Source organism: Barbus barbus (genome assembly GCF_936440315.1).
Source record: "Barbus barbus genome assembly, chromosome: 28".
Classification (NCBI taxonomy): domain Eukaryota; kingdom Metazoa; phylum Chordata; class Actinopteri; order Cypriniformes; family Cyprinidae; genus Barbus; species Barbus barbus.
The window spans coordinates 28844499-28870935 of NC_136756.1; the positions used below are offsets into that span (position 1 = coordinate 28844499).

At 37.6% G+C, this 26437-nt stretch overlaps 2 protein-coding genes across 2 annotated transcripts in view; both read left to right on the forward strand.

Annotated features, from left to right (window-relative positions):
- LOC306848635 (synaptic plasticity regulator PANTS-like) overlaps positions 1 to 26437 on the forward strand; it is an 806624-nt gene that overhangs the window by 225945 nt on the left and 554242 nt on the right. The window lies entirely within an intron of this gene.
- LOC306848630 (somatomedin-B and thrombospondin type-1 domain-containing protein-like) lies at positions 1103 to 26051 on the forward strand. Its single transcript, XM_079383287.1, has 5 exons — positions 1103 to 1483; positions 17952 to 18134; positions 19610 to 19700; positions 21505 to 21663; positions 22995 to 26051. Exons 1-5 carry the CDS (start codon positions 1234 to 1236, stop codon positions 23098 to 23100), a joined length of 789 nt encoding a protein of 262 aa, XP_079239413.1. The 5' UTR covers positions 1103 to 1233; the 3' UTR covers positions 23101 to 26051.

The window sequence follows — 26437 nt, forward strand, 5'->3', positions numbered from 1 at the left end:
GTCTGTGTGAGTGTGTGTGTGTGTGTGTCTGTGTGAGTGTGTGTGTTTAAAATCAGCTCGTAAGTGTATTTACTTGTCTCAGTGTTTAGCGCATTTGCCGTTGCTAGGAAACGCTTATTTTGTTTACTAGGATGAGAGTTGCTGAAATCGCGTTTGGTCTCGTACTGTATCGTGTATCTTGTCAGTGTGTGCACTTGCTTGGCCATTTGTAGTTGATAAACAGGAAAGTGGGTCCAGCTGAATTGAAACGATCATTTGTTAGATTGGTATAATAAAGGTTATTATACCGCGGCAGCGGTCGCGGCAGTCGTCGTGTGAAGCCCTCCTAGTGTGAAGACCAAAGAGTGTAAAGACCATCGACTCTACCGTGCGACTCCACCGGGCAGGGACACCGGCAAGGGATAGTAGTAGCTTTTTATTTAATTTTTTCATTGATATGTTTATTATTGAAATGTTGTTGTTATATGCATGTGTTAATTTTATTTAATTTCTTTATTTTCTTAAATATGTGGGTAGATAGTATTTATAGAGTTGTAACTTTTTAGTTTTAGTTACTTTTTCTTATTTGTAAGTCGCTTTGGACAAAAGCGTCTGCTAAATGACAAAAGTAAAGTAAAGTAAAGTGTGTGTGTCTGTGAGTGAGTGTGTGTGTGTGTGTTTGGCTCAGTGTTATTTTTTAGGATTACTGATAAACTAATGTAGTTTGATTTGTATTTGTTATCTATTTTAGTTTTAGAAATGTTGTCATTTTATTGGTTTTTTATTAAGTCTTAGTTTTAATTTGAGTTATTTTAGTATTTCAACATACCACTTGGAAATTAAATAATATATGTATATATATATATATATATATATATATATATATATATATATATATATATATATATATAGGTATATGTATATATAGGTGTTATGTTAGGATCATTATTATACTCATACCTGTTGTTGTTTTAATTGTTTGTAGCTTTATTTTTTGTTTTCATTTAAATGTTTAGTTTTGAAATGTTGTTGTACAAAAAGTAAGTAAAAGTGTTTGTGTGGCGCGCTGAGGGTGTGCTTGCGCGTGCGTCCTGCGTCAGTGAGCGTCACTCCGCGCGCCCTCAGATGAAGTTCAGAGATGCTGCTGACGGGACGCGCCGCTCTCCTTCGCTGCGTCTGAAAGTGTGAGAAACCTCTTTAAAGCGGCATCTTTTGTATCAGAGCGACCCCGAAGAACGTCTGTGAGGCGTCGTGATGATGATGATGATGATGATGATGAAAACGCCAGGTTTAACGCGCGTTTGTGCGGTGATCGCGCTCGTGATGTGCGCGCTTGGCTCGTGCGAGGCGGGATGCGCGGACAGACCGGCACCGAGATGCTGTCCGGGACGGAATAACGAGTGCGTGGAGAGGAGCGCGAGGAGAACCGTGTGTTACTGCGACACATACTGCCGGAGGAGCGGCGACTGCTGCGACGATTATCAGAGCGCGTGCCTCATCTCCGGTGAGTCCGTTAATTAACCGCCCTGATCGACGCGCGTCAGTTAGCTGCTACAACTTTTGAGAAAAATTTATATTCGTTATTTTTCCCGCCTTAAACATGTCTTATTTGAGGGAATATCATGTAATTAATCTGGGTAACACTTTATTTTAAGGTGTTTTTGTTACACGATACATGTATTTACTAATATAATAACATTAAATTATGCTCAATTATATGCAAGTACATCTAAGCCAAACCCTAATCCTAACCAAGTATAAATATGTGACCATGGACCACAGTCATAAGGGTCTTTAAAAAAAAAAAAAGAAGAGAAGAGATTTATACATCATCTGAAAGCTGAATAAATAAAAATTGAAAATCTGGAATCTGAGGGTGCAAAAAAATAAATAAAGTTGCTCAAATGAAGTTCTTAGCAATGCATATTACTAATCAAAAATGAAGTTTTGATATATTTACAGTAGAAAATTTACAAAATATCTTCATGGAACATGATCTTTATTTAATATCCTAATGATTTTTGGCATAAAATAAAAATGTATAATTTTGACCCATACAATGTATTGTTGGCTATTGATACAAATATACCCCAGCGACTTCAGACTGCTTTTGTGCTGCAAGGTCACATATTACTCAGTACTTAAATGTATAACAAGGACACCTTAAAATAAAGTGTAAACTTAATCTGTTACTTCTGTTTAGGACACATAAATATAAATGTTTTTAAATTTAAGGACAGTTCCATTCAGTTTAAAGACAATATCGTTTGAAAAATAAGAACATTTTTATATTTAACTTGTATGATTTGGATTTAATTTTATTTTATTCTATTAACATGTATTTTTTGTTTATTCTTTTGTATACCTTGGCTGTATTTGTAATTCCTTAACATTTTATAATTTTTTGTCAGCCAAACTTTGTTGGCATAAAATATTAACAGTGATATAATAATAATAATAATAATTCATTACATTTATATAGCGCTTTTCTGCTTTTCTAAGCACTCAAAGCGCTCTACATTGTGAGGGGTAGTGTCTCCTCGTCCACCACCAGTGTGCAGCATCCACCTGGATGATGCGACGGCAGCCATAGTGCGCCAGAACGCCCACCACACACCAGCTTACTGGTGGAGAGGAGACAGAGTGATGAAGCCAATCAGTGTAAGGGGATGATTAGGAGGCCATGATGGTCAGAGACCAATGGGGAAATTTGGCCAGGATGCCGAGGTCACACCTCTACTCTTTTCGAAAGACATCCTGGGATTTTTAATGACCACAGAGAGTCAGGACCTCGGTTTAACGTCTCATCCGAAAGACGGTGCTTTTTGACAGTATAGTGTCCCCGTCACTATACTGGGGCGTTATGACCCACACAGACCGCAGGGTGAGCACCCCCTGCTGGCCTCACTAACACCTCTTCCAACAGCAACCTAGTTTTCCCCAGAGGTCTCCCATCCAGGTACTGACCAGGCTCAACCCTGCTTAGCTTCAGTGGGCAACCGGTCTTGGGCTGCAGGGTGATATGGCTGTGGCTATTGTGGATATTTTAAGTTAATATTTAAATAATTTAATGACACCTTCACATGTCAGTTCATTGGTCACGTGACATGCAGGTGAACAAATATAAAATGATATATATAAAAATATTAACCATATAATAAACTCATGTCATTCCAAACCTCAGTGTTAGTTCCCATGTATTTTCTGTCCATATAATGGAAGTCAATGGGAACCGAAACATAATGGTTAGTGGACTATCCCTTTAAATACAACTTTGGAAGATTTGATTTCTTTAATGATATTTTGAAGAATGTTGGTAACCAAACAGTCAACAGTCTCATCATCCGTAACGCAGACAAAAAAATTTCTGTTTTGGTTACAAACATTCTTCAAAATGGTTTTCTTCATGTTACACAGAAGAAAGAAAGTTACACATGTTTGGAGAGATATGAGGGCGAGTAAATATTGTCGAATTTTAAATTTTGGGGTGAACTGTCCCTTTAAATCATTAGTACTGAAAATGTTTTTTTCAAACAAAATTATTCTTGCTTAATTGTATTACAATTTGAACAGGATTTATCAGGGAATAAAATCTTAAACTTGGGCCTGTTCCTCACACACAGCATCATATGACTTAATTTGGAAATATAGTGCAGATTAGAGGCTGACATGTTTTCGGGAATCCCGCGGGATGGGGGCAAAAATCGCTACGAATCACATGATTGGGACAGGAAAAAATGCCAGCGGGATCGGGAATAGTAATGATATACCCAACTTTATACACAAACGGTTTATGTAATTATCTATAAACTGTATATTTTAATTCTGAACTCAATTCTAGTTGCCCTGTCTCTTTATGCTCTCCTGACGGACAGATTGTTAACGGCTGGTCTATGTGGTAATATCCAAACGCTCACCTATCATTCATCGACCTCAAATATGGCTTTTCATCTGAAAGATGTAGTAGCAACTTTACATGGCCGCGCAATACGATGTTAACCTAGAGAAATGTGTGCTATTGAAGTGTTTGTGTGGAGAGTGGAAGCTGAATAGCGCGCTCGCTGGAGGACAGGCGCCCGTGAGCTCACTTGCTCTTAAAATCTCTGTATCATTTTTGGTCATACAGATAAAAGTAGCCTAATACATCTTTAGAATCTGTAAAGACTCTGTTTATTTGTGTGCACTCAGAATAACAATGAAACGTTGCTCTTTAAAGCAAACAGGATGCGCTTTAGGTCTCTGTGAACCTGAGCGAGAAACTTCGAAACTCCGTCTTTGAAAAATATATCTATAGAGAGTGAAATGTCTACTTTCACTACTTAAAAAAAAAAAAATCCAAATAGAAAACGTGTTAGCATGGATGATTTACATGAAATGTAATGTGTACACCACTGTGCATAAGCTGGCTTTCAGTTCAATATAATAACAAAAAACTACATTTTGGGTTTTTATTCAACTAAGGTGGGCACGCTGTACTATATTTTTTACTGTAACTGATGAATTTCGGCCAAAAAAAAACCCACGGGAGTGGGAGGGAATGGGAGTCATTCTTCCGGGAGTGGAATGGGACGGGATTTTCCCCCAGTTTTTTCATGGGATTGGGATGGGACGAGATTTTCTTTTTCTTTTTTGTGGGACGGGAGAGGTTTGAAAATCCACTCCCGTGTCACCCTCTAGTGCAGATGTCATATGAACAACTGTTATGATGCTTTTATGTTCTTTTTGAAGCTTAGAATCAAGGTCACCATTTGCTTTTGCTGTTTAAAAAAAAAAAAGCATCTCCTTTTGCATTCTACAGAACTAAATTTTTTTTTTTTTAAAACATGGTGAATAAATGATGATGGAAGTTTAATTTCTACAGTTGCTATTGGATAATTCAACTAAAAATTTTAATTCTGCCATCATTTGTTCAAAATGTAGTTTCAAATTAGGTCTTTCAGCAGACACGTCTGAACGAGATTGTTGATGGAGTATTGACAGAAATCAGAGGCTCAGAAACAGCTGGTGTCTCTGAGTGAATGCTGAGTGAAGTATGTGTGTTGGGTTATCACAGCCGTCATTATCTGCTGTCTGTATGTCTCTTACCTGCCTCAACTACAGCAACAGAGCTCAGAAACGGCTTCAAATACAGCCTATGTATGTATATAAACAGTATATCCCATCAGCCCATCTCAGCAGCTATAAAACATCCCAGCATTCTGCTCTATATAAGCCAAAGACATGATGTAAAGATGGCTTTAATCTGTGTTTTGACTTGAGGGAGGTCTTGAGCGTCTTCCAGGTTTGTTGAGCTCCTCAGAAGTTCAGAGTTGCTCAACTGTCTTTGTTTACGCTGTTAAACTCAGTCACTGAGACGTTAAAACCTCTAAAAGCAGAGCGTGACTGTCATGAAAACACTTCAGTCACACTTATAAAATGTCTGAATGTCAGTGCATTAGATAAGAACATATCAAAACGAGTGTGATAGTATGATTGAAAAGAGAGATGCAAAAAGAGCTTACAAGCAAAACATTTAACAAAAGGGGTTTAATAAAAATGAAAATGAACACGCATCTCTCAAATAAAGTCAACAGTTCTTCAAAGTTCACTTATGATTCTTCGTTCAAGCCGGACATTGTTGGCAGATTTGCTGTTGTCTTTGTGATTGCTTGTCGCCATCGTCGCTGTGCGGATCGTTTTTATTATGAGTAATGCTGGACTGGAAGGATTTGGTTGGTTTTGGTTTGTTCTCGTTTCCAAATAACAGCTTGATCTGATTCATCCAGACACATACACTCCCTTAGCTATGATTACTGCCATATGTGTTTCAGCTGCAAACTTGATATATATAGCTGAGGAAAACAAATATGCAAAATATTTGCTAACAGAAAAACAAAACTCTGAACCTTTAAACAGATTTATGAGTTTGGGTGTGCTTTAGGCCTGAGTGATATTGCTAAACAATTATAGCACAGCATTTTTATTTTTTGATATATATCTTGATATTTCTGTATTTGCTCAGAAATGGCTTAAAACTGTGATTTTATTAAACTTATCAGTCCACCACATAGCCATTGATGCTAAAATGATTCAAAATATTTAATGTAAGAATTAAAACTGCAGTTTTTTAACAAGTTAACAAAAATAACAAAAGGACCAATAACAATATGAATATTTACTAAAATAATGCTAATATACACTGCTCAAAAATTAAAGGAACACTTTGAAAACACATCTCAATGGGGATAAATATCATGCTGGATATCTATACTGATATGGACTGGGCGTGTTGGGAATGAAAGGATGCCACATCGTTTGACGAAATTGATCAACCTATGGAGGGCTGAATTCAAAGACACCCTGGAATTCAAAGTGAAAACATGATGCAGCAGGCTAGTCCATTTTGCTGAAATTTCATTGCAGCAACTTAAAATGGTACTCAGTAGTTTGTATGGCCCCCATGTGCTTGTATGCATGCCTGACAACGTCGGGGCATGCTCCTAATGAGACGAAGGATGGTGTCCTGGGGTATTTCCTCTCAGATCCGGACCAGGGCATCACTGAGCTCCTGGACAATCCGAGGTGCAACCTGGCAGCGTTGGATGAACCGAAACATAATGTCACAGAGGTGTTTTATTGGATTTAGGTCAGGTGAGCGTGGGGGCCAATGGTATCAATTCCTTCATCCTCCAGGAACTGCTTGCATACTCTCGCCACATGAGGCCGGGCATTGTCGTGCACCAGGAGGAACCCAGTACACCTGCACCAACGTAGGGTCTGACAATGGGTCCAAGGATTTCATACCAAAGGGCCATTGTCTAGCCTGTAGAGGTCTTTGTGTCTCTCCATGGTTATGCCTCCCCAGACCATTACTGACCAGCACCAAACCGGTCATGCTAAACGATGTTACAGGCAGCATAATGTTCTCCAAGGCTTCTCCAGACGCTTTCACGTCTGTCACATGTGCTCAGGGTGAACCTGCTCTCATCTGTGAAAAGCACAGGGCACCAGTGGCGGACATGCCAATTCTGGTGTTCAATGGCAAATGCCAATCGAGCTCCATGGTGCTGGGCAGTGAGCACAGGGCCCACTAGAGGACGTGGGGCCCTCAGGCCACCCTCATAAAGTCTGTTTCTGATTTTTTGGTCAGAGGCAATCACACCAGTGGCCTGCTGGAGGTCATATTGTAGGGCTCTGGCAGTGTTCATCCTGTTCCTCCTTGCACAAAAGAGCAGATATCAGTTCTGCTGATGGGTTAAGAACCTTCTACGGCCCTGTCCAGCTCTCCTAGAGTAACTGCCCATCTCCTGGATTCTCCTCCATGGTCTTGAGACTATACTGGGAGACATGGCAAACCTTTTGGCAATGGAGCGTATTGATGTGCCATCCTGGAGGAGTTGGACCGCCTGTGCAACCTCTGTAGGGTCCAGGTATCGCCTCATGCTACCAGTAGTGGCCCTGACCCTAGCCAAATGCAAACTAGTGAAAAACAGTGAGAAAAGATGAGTAGAGGGAAAAAAATGCCAGTGGCCTCCACCTGTAAAACCATTCCTGTTTTGGGGGTCGTCTCATTATTGCTCACCTAGTGCACCCGTTGTTAATTTCATTAACACCAAAGCAGCTAAAACTGATTAACAACCCCCTCTGATATTTAACTGACCAGATCAATATCCCAGGAGTTTAATTGACTACGTTTACATGGACATCAATACTCCGATTTTAATACGATTAAGACAATACTCTGATTAATAAAAAAAAAACATTAGTTTGAAGGATCAAAAATTTCTCAAATTTGATCATTTAACATTACAAAAAAAGCCATGCATTGCAGAGTCTTACATTAATATTTTTAAATTGATTTATTGAAATGGACAGTTTGAACTGTACCAAATCAAATATACTGTACCAAATCTAACACCATTTTCGCTATGGACCTTAAATCAGAGGCTAATAAAACATCTCTGTCATTACTAATGTATTGTGAATATTCAGGATATATTGCCCATTTCATGAAGAAGGATGTCCCATCAGCAACATGGAGTAAACAAACATCCAGTTTTAACCAAGTGCAGAAATAGAGAGAAAAACAGGAATGGAGCAGAATCCCGTTTCTTTCTTTCTCTCTCTCTCTCTCTCTCTCTCTCTCTCTCTCTCGTACCCTGGAGCAGGTTTAATGTAATAATCTGCTCTTGATGTTCCCAGTAATTGTTCCCAGTCTTGGCTATTATCTGATTTAAGATGAAGTTGTTCAAGGCTGTGGGTCATTTACGGTTACAGTCTGAACCACAAATGAACTATATTACTACAGCAGAATGACTGTATACTGGAGGGTTAGATATTGCCCAGCAGTTGAAATGTTTTAACCATTACAGAGCTATAACATTTACACTAAGCAATATGAAGCATTGATGTCAGACTTTTCATGCATTTGCTATAAATATACCCATCTTTGGGTTGAGTCCATCATAAATAAATAAAATAAAAATAAAATAAGTAAATAATAATTAATAATAGTAGTGATAGTAGTAATATTTTTCAGTATTTCACTGGATTATTCAAAAATAGGCACTAGTTCAAGGTTTTATTTGGGTTAAGTATGAAAAACGTGATTCAGGCATCATCTTTATAAAGTATACAAGCATTTTAGCCAAAATCCCAGTCATCCATCAGATAGCGGCCCCACCGGAACAGATGCTGTAGATGTTAAACGGGAATACTGTCCAACCGTGAATGGATGGCATGTTTAACACACAGCGCCATTAATGCCGCTAATGGAGGTGAGCAGATCTGCATGAAGTACAGCCGAATGTAAATTCTGCCTCAGGATTTCCTCACAACTCTGAAGATCCAATCAAAGTCAAAGCAAGTTGACGTCTTTAAAGTGCTTAAGATGTTTTTTATGCAGTCTACTTCACATAACCCTGAAGAGACTTTCATTCTGCAAGCATTTTTAAGATTTCAGCGTTTGTTCAGTTGGTTTTAAAGACTGATCTTACTCTGATGGTGAAAGATTAGTGTTTTAACGTGATTCTGTTTGATGTCTCTCAGGACGGAGCTTTCTTGTCTCTGTGATAGATTCCTGACAGTGGAGGAATGCTGAGGAATATCTGCCATAGGTTTGGTGGCTCTCATAAACACCCGAGTGCTGTGAGAGCAAATAAAAAACGTGCATGAATACTGAAAAGGAACAGACCAGTGCACATGTTGTGTGTTACCTGACACACGCACATTTCATGAATGTGTTGGTTTTGAGGAAAACCACATGTTCCTCCTCCGGTTCCTCTCTGTCCTCCTACATTAATCTCCTCTCAGAAGAGCTGCTCCATCTCTGAATGTGTGAGGAGGTGCGTTGCTTTGGCTCTTAAAAATGATCCAAAAGCAATAGTTCACCCAAAAATGAAAGTTTGAGTTTGATTCTTCATCAGATTTGGAGAAATATAGCATTGCATCACTGTCTGTGAATGGTTGGCGTCAGAATGAGAGTCTAAACGGCTGATAAAAACACGATAATCCACAAGTAATCCACTTCACTTCAGTCCATCAGTTAACATCTTGAGAAGACAAAAGATGAAACAAATCCATAATTAAGATGTTTTTAATTTCAAACCATTGCATCCTGCTAAAATATGAGTCCATAATATTGCTTTCTGCCATGAAAATGTGGTCTGGTCTAATCAGGAGAGAAATATGCACAGCACAATATCCAGTCAAAACAGCTCTAAACAGATATGTGGGTGGATTCTGATTGAGACAACAGGAGATTCACTTTTGAAGCATTATTATGGATTGTTTACATATGTATGTGTACTGTGTATATTTATTATGTGTATATATAAATGCACACACATTTGAAAATATTTACGTGTATGTAGATTTATATATTTTTTACCATACATAAATATATTTAATATATAAACGTAACGCATTTTTCTTAAATATATACATGCATGTGTTTGAATTTATATATACATAAAAAATTTACACAGTATACACATATATTATGTAAACAAACTTTTATTTTGGCTGCGATTAATCGCAATTAATCATTTGACAGCACTATGAACAACACCTCATTAGTTCATAATTCACTCATCATGTTTGTTGTGTGCTATCAGTAACAATGTTGTAACAGTAAGATTATTTGTATTGCTTCCTCTCTCGTTTCATTTCAGCAAACTCACATAAATCCTCATGTGCTTTAGATCTAATAGATTCACAAAGTGTTTTAGTATGACGACTGAAGAATGCAGAAGTTCAAGACCCATTAATGGAACCGAATGCCATGAAAATCATTTGGCTCTGTATTTTTTTAAAGAAGGAACCGTGAACAATCCAGATTTACACATACATAATACTATAAGACATTGTTAGTAAGCAGGTCACCTGATCAGAATGCTTGTGATCTTTGGTGACCCCGGAGTGCGTGAGTAAGATTAAAATGCTGTTGGGCCCTTTGGACCACCGGTGACTGTGCGAGCGAGGGAAGGGTTGTCTGGGAACGGGCATATCTGCTGAACTAATGCAGGGGAATGTGGGGAATTTGACAGGGCCTTTGTATGGAGGTGTGTTTGTGAGTGTGTTTGCGTTCATTGTTGAGATGTGTCACTCTGGTGTGGAAGAATAGAAGAATGAGAACGAACGAGCCGTGAGGTCACAGAGAGAACAACATGAATGAAATAAAGGGAAAGGGAAAGGGAAGTGGTGTGTGGCCAAGTATGGTGACCCATACTTGGAATTTGTTCTCTGCATTTAACCCATCCAAGTGTACACACAGTAGTGAACACACACCCGGAGCAGTGGGCAGCCAATGCTGCGGCGCCCAGGGAGCAGTTGGGGGTTCGGTGCCTTGCTCAAGGGTCTCACCTCAGTCGTGATATTGAGAGTGGAGAGAGTGTTGGTTATTCACTCCCCCACCTACAATCCCTGCCAGACCTGAGACTTGAACCCACGACCTTCAGGTTACAAGTCCAACTCTCTATCCATTAGGCCACGACTGCCCCGGTCACTAACTGGGAATAACTAAAGCAGTGATTCCCAACCAGGGATGCATGTACGCTAGCTACTACTTCAGCATGATTTCAGTTTTGCTTTGTCAAACCTTTGCTTTGTAAAGTGTCCCATCTAGGTTTGGCAAGTGAATCATCACAATAATGGCAATAAAACGGTTCGAAATAAAGGATCCATATAATCAACATAATTATAATGTTTCAGTGATAGATTTTAGGATGTGCACTTAAAGATTTTACATGCATTGTTGTACATGTTTTATGTGGTTTACATACAGTGGGTATTTTTCACTCTTTGTTATATTGCAGCCATTTGCTAAAATCATTTAAGTTCTTTTTTTTTTCCTCATTAATGTACACACAGCACCCCATATTGACAGAAAAACACAGAATTGATGACATTTTTGCAGATTTATTAAAAAAAGAAAAACTGAAATATCACATGGTCCTAAGTATTCAGACCCTTTGCTGTGACACTCATACATTTAACTCAGGTGCTGTCCATTTCTTCTGATCATCCTTGAGATGGTTCTACACCTTCATTTGAGTCCAGCTGTGTTTGATTATACTGACTGGACTTGATTAGGAAAGCCACACACCTGTCTATATAAGACCTTACAGCTCACAGTGCATGTCAGAGCAAATGAGAATCATGAGGTCAAAGGAACTGCCTGAAGAGCTCAGAGACAGAATTGTGGCAAGGCACAGATCTGGCCAAGGTTACCCTTCTTAGAGCTGGCCGTCCGGCCAAACTGAGCAATCGGGGGAGAAGAGCCTTGGTGAGAGAGGTAAAGAAGAACCCAAAGATCACTGTGGCTGAGCTCCAGAGATGCAGTCGGGAGATGGGAGAAAGTTGTAGAAAGTCAACCATCACTGTAGCCCTCCACCAGTCGGGGCTTTATGGCAGAGTGGCCCGACGGAAGCCTCTCCTCAGTGCAAGACACAAAAAAACACCTGAAGGACCACAAGATGGTGAGAAATAAGATTCTCTGGTCTGATGAGACCAAGATAGAATTAAGGCCAAAAAGTTCTAAGCGGTATGTGTGGAGAAAACCAGGCACTGCTCATCACCTGTCCAATACAGTCCCAACAGTGAAGCATGGTGGTGGCAGCATCATGCTGTGGGGGTGTTTTTCAGCTGCAGGGACAGGACGACTGGTTGCAATCGAGGGAAAGATGAATGCGGCCAAGTACAGGGATATCCTGGACGAAAACCTTCTCCAGAGTGCTCAGGACCTCAGACTGGGCCGAAGGTTTACCTTCCAACAAGACAATGACCCCAAGCACACAGCTAAAATAACGAAGGAGTGGCTTCACAACAACTCCCTGACTGTTCTTGAATGGCCCAGCCAGAGCCCTGACTTAAACCCAACTGAGCATCTCTGGAGAGACCTAAAAATGGCTGACCTCCAACGTTTACCATCCAACCTGACAGAACTGGAGAGGATCTGCAAGGAGGAATGGCAGAGGATCCCCAAATCCAGGTGTGAAACACTTGTTGTATCTTTCCCAAAAAGACTCATGGCTGTATTAGATCAAAAGGGTGCTTCTACTAAATACTGAGCAAAGGGTCTGAATACTTAGGACCATGTGATATTTCAGTTTTTCTTTTTTAATAAATCTGCAAAAATGTCAACAATTCTGTGTTTTTCTGTCAATATGGGGTGCTGTGTGTACATTAATGAGGAAAAAAAATGAACTTAAATGATTTTAGCAAATGGCTGCAATATAACAAAGAGTGAAAAATTGAAGGGGGTCTGAATACTTTCCGTACCCACTGTAAGTCTGTGCACTGCAAATAAAATACGTTTTTTTTTTACTTAGTATTTTTGGCTTCTTTTCCAGTATAAATTTATTTTCAGACCTCATTGTCAGATATGTTTTTCTTGTTTTATGCAGAAATTTGCTTAATTTTGATATTAATTTTGACTTAATATATTACGTCTTGTTTTCTGACCATTTCTGGTAATTTTGCACCAAGTTAATGTATCTTGATTTAAGAATATTTAGATAATTGTAGTGAAAAACAAGACGACAGTACTGAAGAAGAAAGGCATTTTTTCCAGTGTAGGGCCAGGAGGGTTTGGTCATACAACTTTAAATTGGCTTTGGGTTCTATTTTAAATCACTTTTTTTCTTTAAATCCATTTGTATACTTAAAACAGCAGTGTTAAAACCAGAATTTACTGCTCAGGGTCAAACAGTTCTGTAAACAGCAGTCCAGATCAAACACATTGGTTTATTATAATTGTGAATTTGAGTTGTTTTGAGTTTATCTTAGTAAGCATATGTGTGCACTTCAGTTTTGTTTAATATTGGTGCAGTATTTCATGCATCAGTGCTTTGATACGGTTTCCAGCTGCAGTCTGCATGTGCTGTGAGATCGTTGTGTGTGAGATCGTTGTGTGTGTGTGTGTGTGTGTGTGTGTGTGTCAGGGCTCTACAGTGCAATCATTTCAGACTGAAAACTACTGCTTGTGACCAGTGCAACTGACCCGATCAGCATATTTGTGTTTGTGCTGAGGGAGCTTTAAAGGTTTCTAACATACGTGTTTTTGCAGCTTGAGTAATGTATCACATAACAAAAAGAATTTTTACAGCTCCTCATGAGCTCTGATAAAAACAGGTGGATTTGTCCTGTCTAATTAATATTCATGAGCCTATCTTCTGATTGACTTGTTGTTTTCTGAGTGACGCACCGCTAGGCCAACCACAGGTAACTAGGGTCATGTAGGACCGACGTCACAATTACGTCACCGCGCTAAGCTGTAAGCAAAACAAAGGGAAAATTGCCCTGGAGGTGGCCCATTCAAACCAAAGCAGATTTGGCTACGTAAGGAGCTAATATCATCTTATTGTGATTTTGGGTGCCAGAATCGACGTAATACAGCCTCAAATTAGAAATTGGATCGCATACCTGCTGCCACTTCCAGACAAAAACCAACGACAGCTGTTAAACGCAGTAAAACGAGCGGACTGGACAGAAACGATCGTCATAAATGCTCGCATTTGCAGCGCACACTTATCAGAAAAGGTTCAATAAAGTATTGTCTTTTGTTGTTATGGGCGCGTCTGAGGTTTTCTTGCATCTCACGACTGTCGTGTATGAAATGTCTGTGTGTAAAACAACAAACTCACGATTAATATTTAATCATTTGTAATTGTATATATTGTTGTGATTAATTGTGGCTGGAATAATATTGTAGCAGTAAAAATAGTTGCCTGCTGAAATTGAAATGTATTTACATCTTCATCATGACTAGATGGACACGGTGAGTTTGTCTTTACTATACATGTTAGACGTGATCCACCTCATAGTAACAGTCCTGTCCGATCGTCCATCCTTTGAGTGAGAGTGTAACGTTACAGGTCAGCCGATCTGGTTTCGTCCGTTAAAGTGAACCTTTTCGACATGTTTCCGTGTTGTTGTTGCTCATGGACGCCATGCTGTCTGGGGGTTTGGCAAAAGGATGCAAGGCAGTGCTCGGGATGGTGACTGAAGGCGGTGACTGAGTTGTTCGACGTCACATTTTTACGGAAGTCATAGCGGCTCGTGAAAAAACACAGCAACTTTATGCAGGCTGTGTGCAGTTTACGATGGACTGACTGTTTTGAAACTTATATGGTAGTTACATAGCCCCTAGATCTCTGTTATAATGAAAAAAGCCAGGAAATGTCAGTTTTGACAATATGCGACCTTTAAAGTATCTTTTCTGTTATTTAAATAATTAAATATTTCTACATTCAAAATTGCATATTTAAAACATGAACCTCAACATGAATTTATGAATTTAATTGCACTTATGCAACCTCTGAGCCTCATTAAACATCTGAAAATACACCTACAAGCCACTTGTGTGTTCTTCTGTGCCACTTCTGTACAAATATATTTCTTAAATACTGATTTCATTGGTATCTTATTCTACTTGTTTTTATTCTGTTTTAATTAGAAATTATAAAAGTATATTATTAATATATATTTTTTTAATTGGACAAAAGATGACATACTTTTAATAAAGTTAGAAAAATGGCATTACAAAGGTACAAACAAAATTCCCTGTAAATCACTTTAAGGAGTCAAATATCACCTCGTAATGGGAAGGTTAATTTTTTTTTTATTGATTTGACGGTGCTCCTAAATTTTTGACCAAGCGCTCCTAAAAAGAAAAGTAAGCATAGAGCCCTGTGTGTGTGTGAGAGAGAGACGTGTACATGCACACGTACAGTACCTGATTGCATGTGTGCACGCCAGCTGTGTTCGTGTGGTTTGCATGTTCTGGTGGATAACGTGAGCATATGTTACACATACAGGGGGTTAATCCTAAACATCTACTCTAAAGCTCAAGTGGAAAGTCAAATTACACCACAAACACGTGCACCAAATGCATTAGGCTACACCATGCTTTTTGGGAACATGCTGTTCAGTAGCCAGTGTTGTATGTATGATGTGTTTATTCAGTTTAACAGCACACCATTACTGTCTTAATTTAGCTGGATTAATGATACACTGACAAAACTGGTATAGGATTTCCTTTATAACAATTTTTCACTAATTTCTAATAAATTTTACAAACAATTACAAAGAATCGGCAAGTAAGACATTGAATTAAACATGAAATTTTGACTTTCTGAATAAACAAACCAAACAAAAAACATATTTTGTGAAATTTCTTTGAGAACCTGACAAATAACCAAGACATTTAGTCTAGTAAGTGACTAAAAGCTGCTTTGAGAGCTTTAACTTGGTGTAGAAGTTTAACTTGACGTGTAGAAGCAATAGTGAGTAGACCAAAGACCCTAAATGTTTACTCGTTCTCTTGAATACAGGATCACAAACACCACAGAAATCACTAGCTGAGTTTACAAACATTATGGAGCGTGTAGCCCACGTGAAACTGTCGGGGATCTCTGTTCCTCTGAAGCCCACATGAGAGAGCAGCTGTGTTATTGAGATCCAGACTCAGTGGCATTTGCTTTCTTCTCTGTTTGTGTGTAGTTTGAGGGTGTGTATGATGTCACAGCACACAGCTGCGTGATTGCAAACGCTAACGTGATCGGTGTTCATGTATTCCTCACCTGCACTCTAAACGCACATTCAGGGGATCTGTTACCACAACTTCATTAAATACATAAAATATTTTGAATTGAAATATTCACAGCTTAAATAAACAACTATGTTAAATTTCAGGACCTAAAAATGCAAGCCCTGGAAATACAAGGCATTAAAATGCAAGCACTGTTAATTGCAATGCATCTTTTTTTCAATTTGTGGAATTCAGCATGCTTTGTTTCAAAAACTATTGTCATTATTCTGCTTCCATACATTTGTATCCTGCATGATCGCGTGTTCTCTGCGTGACGGTCGATCTGTGCGAACTGAATGCGGACAGGAGGAGAGTTCAGCTTCACTAGAGATGCGCGATTGAAAAACTTTAAACTCGTGATTTTAAATTATGCTGCGCTTTATGCATTTGCTCACTGTCATTTTCACTGCGTGCTGTATGTAAAATGAGTGTTACCTTGGCTTTATTTGAAAAAATATGATTCCCAATGCACACAAACTTCCCAGAATACCGAGTGCCCTTTTGATTACAGTGTTTACTTCCTTTTTAGTTATATTTTTATTAAATATTTATTTATTTGTGAAAAATACTTTGTCATCTAAAGTATGTTTATTTAACACATTTATTTTTTTATAATCCCTTTTCAAATGATTTCAAATTTCTTAAATATTAATTAAAATAAATAAAATTATATCAGCTTTATATCGGCCATCCTGCTTTCCAAGATATCAGCATTGGCTGTCAAAAAAACAATATCGGTCGACCACTAGTATCATTTTGCTGAAGAAGAGAGCTCTTACTTGTTCTTTAAAGGTGTCATTTTTGACTGAACTAAAGAATAAAAATGTCATATGTTTTCAGATGTCAAGGAAATATGCGTACGTTTACATACTCGTTTCTCTGAAAAACAGTGCTATTCTACTTTGAAATGTGCATTTCATGACGGAATGTCTGTTTTTTTTTCTTTGGTCTGTGTGACTCCGCCCACTGCCAATTTGCCCAATAGTATTTCAACACCCTGGGTTGCCAGTTGGCAGAAAACAGTGTATTGCAGGCACGGAGGCTTGACTTAAAAAGCCATGGTATCCCTTTAAAAAGCTCCATGACCACAGACATAGATAAAAGCGCGGATAAATCAATTCCTCAATTTACAGTATAAGGCTCATCACCTCCCATTGTCAACTGCATGTGTTGCTCTTGTTTCGTGTCCTCAATCTGGCAACCCGCATGAGGATCAAGTCTTGAGGAGGAAGGGCAGGAAAACTGCAGTACCCATTTTAACTGCTAACTTTAAATTGACATGCTAAATGAGTTTAGTATGCTATGCTAGCTGTTAATTTGAACTGAAATAAATCAGATTAATTGGTTCCAGAGCCACAGTTCCATTTATGAGTGAATGACATTGAAACTAATTGGAACAACTTAATTTTTATGAGTAATCATCTTAAAAATTTGCGACAAATTAAGTCCCTTGAACTCAGTGTAGTTTGTTGGTCAAACAGTTTAATTAGTTGTCATCATAACTCAAAAAAGATTGATGCAAACTGTTTATTTTCTTGTTAAGCCGAAGCATTTAATTTTGTTATGAATGTACTTAATATTACTGCTTTTATGCACTTGTTTCACTCCTGATAACAGAATGCATGAGAATAAATTTTTTGTGTGTGTGTGTTTGAATCACTGTTTCTTTAAATTTATTTATATCCTTATACCAATAAATCTGCAAAAAGCAGAATTTACCGCTCTGAGGGTCAAACAAGCTTGTAAACAGCAATAAAACCCAGATTTACAGAGTTTTAAAGGTTTAAAATCTTAAAAGTTTTAAATTGCTCTCTTTACTCATGATAATTTAATGCATGTGAATGATTTTTATGTTTGAATTAATGAAAGACTTTGCTCCTGTCTCTTGTTTTCCTCTCATCAGCTATGGACTGTGAGGTCCGGCAGTGGGGCCCCTGGTCTCCGTGTTCGTCCGTCTGTGGGGTGGGGACTACAGAGCGGAGCCGACAGGTAGCCACGCCCCCACGCAACGGAGGCACGCCCTGTCCCGACCTCAAACAGCGCCGCGGGTGTCTCGTGCACACAGAGACCTGCAGTGCAGCTAAAGGTAATATACATACTAGCTCTGTTAAATCTTGCTGTCTACATAGGCAGCACACTTATAAGGCAGCATCCTAACTGCAATGGACTTTTTTCACATATCTGGGTTTCCCAGAAACAGAAGTCATCATAGCTGGGTAAAATTCTATAGTGGCGAATAGAAAGGAAAACAAATATATATATTTTTTTCAAGTGTTCTCCAATAGCAAAAGAAAAAAAACAATGGTATTTCTATGACTTTCCCAAAGAAAAAAAAAAATTGTATTAGAACAAATAATGTGTTTCTAATACATGCTGTATTAGAAACACTCATGCAGAAAGAATTTCTGAAAGATTTTGCAAGATTTACACTGGTATTGGCTTTTCCATGAAGGATGCATGCTGTGCAATGCTGCTTAAAAAATGGCCATATCTTAAAAGAAGAAGAAGAAAAAAAAAGATTTATACCACCTAATTTTAGAAAAGGCCTTTGCATTGGCAGCATGCATATAATCTCTTATTTGCATATAATGCTGTCTGTGTAGGAAGCTCACTTGGTTTTTAGTGTCTGTGTGTGTGACACTAGATCCAGGATGAGATAAAGAGGGAATTGAAAATGTGTTTATAGAATTGGAGTCAGTGCATGTGAATTTCCACATCAGTATCGCATTATAAATCATTCCACTAAATCATTCCACTTTAGACGCTTGGAGACGTATTTTACTAGCTCTGTGTTTGAGCACAGCTGCAAGCTGCACTGTTATCATTTTAGCCGAGATGTCATAGTAAGACATTTGACCAGACACAAAAGACAACGCAAATATTTCTTGTTAGTTTTCCCCCCAACATCATTGTTTTTTAGTTGCTCAAGTTTTGCACCGTTATTAATCACCCTTTCATGTGTTTGCAGATCATGTTAATAGCATTGCATTGTACCATAAGTGTCTCTCATGAGCTTATAAAAACTATGGAAGCCCATGTCTGGCACTGATTGATAAATAAATAAACAAATATAAATGCAATTGTGAGTTACAAAGTCAGAATTGCGAGATTTAAACATGCAATTCTGAGAAAAAAACAAGTTTATATCTTATATACACGAGTTATGACGTCAGAACTGTAAGACATAAACTCACATTTGTAAGAAAATAGTATTTTTTTCCCCGATCAGAATTAGACTTTATAACTTGCAATTCTGGCTTTATCTCACAATGCTGACTTTTTTCTTACACTTGTGAGATTTAAAGTCCCAATTACCTTTTTGTATTTTTTATTCAGTGGCAGAAACAGGCCTCCATAAAAAAAACTACTGTTTAGTACAAGAACGAGAAATACTGTATGCAGGTTTAAAAACTGTTTTGAAGTGAAGCATGAAGCACACTGCTGTGTGACTGTGCGGTTTGTGTGTGTTTGTTTTGTGCTCTGGTGCTGCGTTTCGTCTCTGGAGGAGTAAGGAGTTTAATTTGCTCTCTTTCATTATCTTGATCTCTTCCTCCTCTTTAGAGGTGGCCAAAATCCTGCCTGACTCATTCAAGCGGAACTTTAAGGACCCTTGGAGACGGCCGCACATGCTTATGAAGGAAGAGAAGAAGAGGTGAGAGCGGCGGGATGTTCTAGAAAGCAGGACGAATACAGCTGCAAACTACATTAACAGATAATTCAAACACATTGCTGTGATCAAAGACCTTCCTGTCTTCTAGCAAAAGGTTGTGACGGGAGTCTAAATATCAAGTGTTTAATCATAGCTTCAGTCAAATAGATCTGATATGGGGTGTTTTTACTGAACATTATCCAAATATATGCTTACAGACTTTCTCACAATTCAGACTTTTTTTTATTTTTTTTTGCGATTCTGAGAACAAAACTCCAAATTGCAAAATATAAACTGATATAAAATCAGAACTGTGTGATATAAACGCAAGATATGATCTCGCAATTCTGAAAAAAGTCAGAATTGTTAGATAAAAAGTTTCAATTCTATTTTTTTATTTAAAACAAAACAGAATTGTAAGAATTTGGAATTTCTCAAAATACTGACTTTTCTCAACAAAAAAAAAATGAATTGTGAGATTGAAAAGTTGCGATTACCCTTTTATTTATATATCTATATCTATATCTATCCTTTTGGCTGTAAATAACACACATGCTGGACATACTTTAGATTATTGTGTCTGTATGTACAGGTCAATATGTAAAAAGTCTGCATGAAATGAAAAAATACGTTTTTATTTTCCAAATGGATATTATAGATCTTATTGTGAACAATTCATCCATTTGTTTCATTTAAAAGAAAAACATGTCATTTTGAATTAGAATGTCATGACCTTCTTGCAAACTCGCGTCCATCTGAGTGCCATGCCCACATCTCAACATCCAATCAACAACTGATGCATAGAAATAAATCCCTGCCCTCTATGTATATATATATATATAATTTTTTAAATTCTTATCCATAATTCACTGCACTCTGATGTACGTCAAAATATGGAATAAACGATCTGCCGCTCCTTGCATTTCACATGATTTTAAAGGGATATTTCACCCAAAAATGAAAATCCTGTCATTTCATTCTAAAGCCATATGATTTTAATTTTTCTGTTGAAATTATTTATCAGATTATGTAACATCTGTGAAACTGAATGGACATCAAAATGTTTTGTTTCGTATTGGTGGATGAGAGAGACTAAATATTGAATGCATATTCTTTCTAAATGTGAATTTTGTCTTTTTTTTTTAAAGCACACTAGCTTATAGATAACTGAAGACTAACATATTCATAGTAACAGCAATAAAAAAAAATAATAATTTCATTTTCAGACAAACCCATCCTTATATCACTATATATCCCTTCTTAAACCCCTAGTAACACCTGCCTGAGGCCAGGAAATCAGATTATTGTGTGTGTGAGAATGAACTCGACGTGTGTGATCAGCGTCAGATAATGAGAAGTTAAATAGGAAGGCAGGAATTAAAGAGCAGGTGCAGGTTCAAATGAACTGCGATTAAACGACTATGTGAGGATCCTTCCAAGCTGCACACACAGGAAATCCCAGAGCAAACCTTTCATTAATCACTGGTGTAGAGTTTCAGCGTGATGTGTGTGTGCGTGAGAGACCAGAACGACATGCAGACCCCGGAGGAGGAAAGGACGCCACACAGGCATAACACATCAAACTAATGAAATACAGCGTGGGAAGACTGATCTTTAACTTTATACAGCCTGCAGAAAGTCCTAGTGCAAATAAAACACAATTCAGTGTTCATTCATCATCAGACAGGCTTCATACATATCTTTGCTCACATCACGAGTGACGAGTTTGCATGATTTTCAGTGAACAATGCTTTAAATTTAGTCTGCAAATGATATTCTGGTCTGAAATCTGTCTGTCTGTCTGCAGTTACTGTGTGCAGATGCGTGTGAAGCAGGCGAGTGCTGCGTGTAAGGTGAAACCGTGGAGCGCCGGCTTGGTTCATGAACGATCCGTATGTGTCGAATGTCAGAGTGACGCCATGACGACCGATAACCGCTGCCGTGGCGATGGGCTGCAGAACATCAGGTACTCGCATACGCAAAAACTTACAAAACATTCCTAACAATGAAATTCTTCATAAATAACCTCCTACAGTTAGGATAACCTCCAAATTGTCTTAAATCCCCAAAGGTAAGCTGTTTAATGAATTTATTGGCGTTTTTGAAATATAAAAAACAAAACAAATAATGCCACAGACTGCTTAATTTTGAGACGAGCTCTATTTAAAATACACCGTGCATTAGAAAATAGTCTGGACTCCATTGACAGTGAAAATAGTGTGGGTGCTTATTACGTATGGAGGGGCCTATGAAATGTTTAAAAGATTTCCCCAAATTCCATTAGAATTTTTTTCTGGATTCCATTTTATTCTTATTCTTAATATTTTATTGCAAATTTCTTGACTGTGTTTTAAAGTTTATTAATTAAAAAAGCATGCCTAATTAATTGAAGTCATGAAACTTATACAATTTAACAGCCGTTTATTATAAGTTTAACAAAATCAGTCCCCTCCCCCCCCACCACCACCAAATTCAGCTTAATTTTTTTTCTGGGTTCCATATTTTCTATTTTAATTTTTCTAGACTATTAAATTAATATAAATACACAATTTAACAGCAATTTATTACAAGTTTAACAAATTAAATTAATTCCCTATGAAATCTATTTTATTTCTTTCTCAAATTTTACTGAAACTCTGCGTTTTCTGTTTTAATTTTTCTGGATTCCATTTTCATTTTTTTTATTATTATTTGTTTGACCAAATTCTGTCTTCTCCATTTTAAATGATCTGGTTTAATTACATTTTAATAATCAAAAGCATGTCTACTTAATAAAATTAATTAAATAATTTGTTTTCAATATTAGGGCCTATGAATTATAATTTTTTTTCCAGAAATTCTGTATTTAAATTTTTCTGGTAATTAAATGAAGTTATAAAACGTTAACTTACCTTTTACGTTTTAATCAAATTAAAATTTCTCTTTAATTTTATTTTAATTTTTTTGCAAACAAAATGCTGCACAACAGAGATTTACTGTTAAAATTGAAACATGGGAAAAACGATGTGATTATTCCTTAAAGAAATAAGGTTTTAATTTTGTTTTTAACCTAACTTTTATTTTGACAGGTTGCTGTGAAGACCCTTAAGCTTCTGTGTGTTTATGATATGATGATCGTTTTTCTTAAATGAAACCGTAAAATATTAATGAAGTGACTCTCAGACAGGCTCTGGAGTTGAAGTTCATGTGTTTATGAGCTTTTTTGAGGAACCTGATCTTAACTTCTTTCTTAAGAAGATTTTTTATAAATCCAGCTCCTGAACTTGAGGTTTTTGACATTGATGTCTCTTCCACTAGAACCTTCTGGTCCGCCGCGTCAGCTCCGGGTTGCTCTGGGTCATGGGTCCGAGAGTCGTTCTCTGAGGACTGCCGGTGTCCGTCTTACTCCATGATTTTCGTCTGAAACAAAACACACTTTCAAGCTCATTTCGAGGGACTTGGTTGCTTAAAATTATTCCTGGAGAACCTCCTACATCTGAAGCCAAATTCTCTCCATCAAAAGTTAAGCAATCTGTCACCTTCCTGTGCCTCCACCAAACCAAACACAAGCCTGTTCTTCTGAAGCTCTGCTGTCTACCTCCTGTTTCTGATGCCTTAGATTATAGATTTCACTCTGTGCTGTTTTTCTACTCTCGTCTGTCTTCTGATTCATACGTACTGTATTTATATGTTTGAATGTACTTCTGTGTGTCCGTGTGTAATGTTTGCACGTTTTGCGTGTGTTTTGAATGCAAAACTTAATGCACGAGTCTCTGAAAGACGAGCTAATGTACATGAATGTTTCTATTTGGTAGTATTTAGTTTTCTGGAGAAAATCCCTTCTTTGTTCATTTTCAAGTGTCCTGATCTGTGCAAAACACTACAGTGCCTTACGAATGCCACTTTCACACGTTGACCAAAGTTGCTTTGACATCAGCGTTCATTTTGATTGAAAGCTGTATTCAAAACCGCACTCGATTCTTCTTGAAAATGGGATACGTTTCCTGTGTTTGCATTTGGTATAAAAGCAAAGTGCCCTAAATTGTGGTCGTGAACCACAACTGATGACATATTTGTTCATCACCTTATAAAACATTTCTCATTGCTGCTTGTCTCTGCAGAAATTGCCTTTCCATAAAATCCAATTAATTTTATTAAAATAAATGTCCAATTTATTTATTATTACAGCATCTCTGACTCTAATATATAATGACTTTCACGCACACATATAGTATAACATCAGGACTGCACCAAATGAATACTTTCTAGATTGCAATTTCATTGTATTTTTGTCTTTAAGTAATATTTCAATGGTTTTATTGATGCTTTTGTATGATTTTTTGCCTTTTGTTATTTGCGATGTTATTCGTATTCCCATCACACATTAAACACTCATTCGTCTCAGTTAATTTTCTTTCATTGCTTGCTTTTTCAGTGTCCTAATTAACATTTCAGTGTGATTGTGATGCTCACCCTACAAGAGTGCCTTCAGTGGCGTCACTGAGCCGTAGCGGGTATTTAGCGTGCATGTGCTCATTACAGATCAAAGGGCTCGTCTTGTTTACATGCACCCGTCTGCACACATACTACGCTCACTACATATACTTTGTGGCATTTTTTGCATGCTTGCTCAGCAGCATGCTAAGTACAGTATACTTAAGATTCAGGTAATCGTGTTGATGTTTGTAGGATGGAATGTGTCTGAATGAACAACCGACACAGTTACTCTAACCAGTACTTTCTGCACTGCTTTACACTTCTACTTTAAACTTCTGCTTCAATGCTTTAAATGACTTTTGCAAAAACAAACAACGCGTCAAACGCCTGAAACGCTCAATTCACGCCGCAGGATGTCTTATTGCGTCTTTGCATTGACTTAACATGTCAATCACTCACCCTTAACGCTTCATTCGAGCCTGGTGTGAACGCACCATTAAGTGTCAATTTTTCGAAATTGACATTTATAGATCATCTGAAAGCTGAATTAATTTTTTTTTTACATTTAGTCAGTGTGGAAGAACTTGACTGGTCTGCAGGAAGCCAAGTCCTGATCCCAGCTGAACACCTCTGGTGTGACTTTATATGCAGACCTTGTGTCTAAAGTGACAGCACCCTTATGTACAAGTCATTGGTGTTTGGTGATGAGTTTTTGGCTCAAGGTCTGCATATAAAGTCACACCAGAGGTGTTCAGCTGGGATCAGGACTTGTCTTTCTGCAGACCAGTCAAGTTCTTCCACACTGACTCAATCAATCATGTCTTTTTGAACCGTGTCTTATACACAGAGGCACTGTCATGTTAGAATAGAAAAGGGTTCTGTCCAAACTGTTGCTATAAAATCAGAAGCACACAATTCCCTAGAATATGATTATATGCTTAAACATTAAGATTTGTACTCATAGAAATTACTAAAGTAGTCAAACATGTCCATTAGAAGGGGGTGACCCAATACTTTTGGCAATATAGTGTATATAACTAGTATGCATACTGACTGAACATACTAAAAATTAGAATGTAGTTACTCCGTGTTTGTCAGAACTGTGGTCCAATGGTCCCTGTGGCCCGATAAGGTTCAAATCTGGTCTGTGTCAAGAAAAGATCCCTTTTCACCAACTTCCTGTCTGCTCTGTACTGTCAACAAACAATAAGAGTGGCAAAAGCCCATCAATAATAGAAAGAGTGACATCACTGAAAAGACAACAGATGAGCTCAGTGATTGGCTTGCCAGTGATGTCATGGTCACTTTCTCCAGTGAGCTCACTGAAGGGCTTTCTAATGGGGTCTGTGAGGGTTAAAAACAGATCAAGTGTGTACTTCAGAATCAAGGCTAACCAAATTACCTGGGTTTGATGGGATTTTAGTTTATAACAGTGAAGGGTATGGTTTCATTTTCTAAGGAGTTTGATTTAGGTTTATTTTATAAGTGCAAGGGCTTCGGTAGGGTTTTGTTGTATAAATGTAAAAGGTTTGGTATGGTTTTATTCTGTAAGTGAAATGAGACTCTGCGTAACCGATGGGGAAACATGTCATCTTTATGGCTGCTGACAGCAGTGGATTCTGGGATTAGGGGATGAAAAGAAAGGCATTCCAGCCTGTCCACTAAACACGAGAGGAAACGGTCTAAAATCAAAAGTGAACATGACCAATAAATAACAAATGAAACTGAGAAGAATTATCTTCTGCTGTAGTGTTATTTCAACACTAGGCAAAATAAATGAACTAAAATAATTATATATACTAAATATATTTTGTAATCAGTGATGCTCCAATCTTACAGGAGCCTATATTTAGTTTTTTTTTTTAAATGTGACATTTTCTTGGATTGAAATGTATGGGGGATAAAAAATATATAAACAAAAGCTTTTAAAAATGTTTTATATATTTTTTTTTTCGAAAAGATAAAAAAAAAGACAAAATATATTCGTAAATATAGAAAATATATTTTAATAAAACATATCTGAAACCATTTTGCCAATTATATTTTGGTATTTTTTTCATATTTAAAAAATATATATATTTAATGTTTTTATATTTGATATTTGAACAATGCCTGAAACGTGGTATTACTAGCACTTGCTGTTTCTATTTGCCTCTTTAAGATGAATTACTTGATGCATTCCCCAAATTGTAAGTCTTTGGATCTGCTAAATGAATAAATGTAAATGTACTTAAACTTGTTTCCTCTTATAAGGTTAGTTCACCCAAAAATGAGAATTCTGTCATTATTTACTCGTGTTGTTCCAAACCTGTACGAGTTTCTTT

What these genes read in the sequence shown, in the direction of transcription:
- LOC306848630 (XM_079383287.1), top strand. Translation starts at nt 1,234, where the DNA reads ATGATGATGATGATGATGATGATGAAAACGCCAGGTTTAACGCGCGTT. An exon ending in GAGCGCGTGCCTCATCTCCG is followed by an intron (nt 1,484 to 17,951) that starts GTGAGTCCGTTA and finishes TCCTCTCATCAG; the next exon opens with CTATGGACTGTGAGGTCCGG. An exon ending in GATGGGCTGCAGAACATCAG is followed by an intron (nt 21,664 to 22,994) that starts GTACTCGCATAC and finishes CTCTTCCACTAG; the next exon opens with AACCTTCTGGTCCGCCGCGT.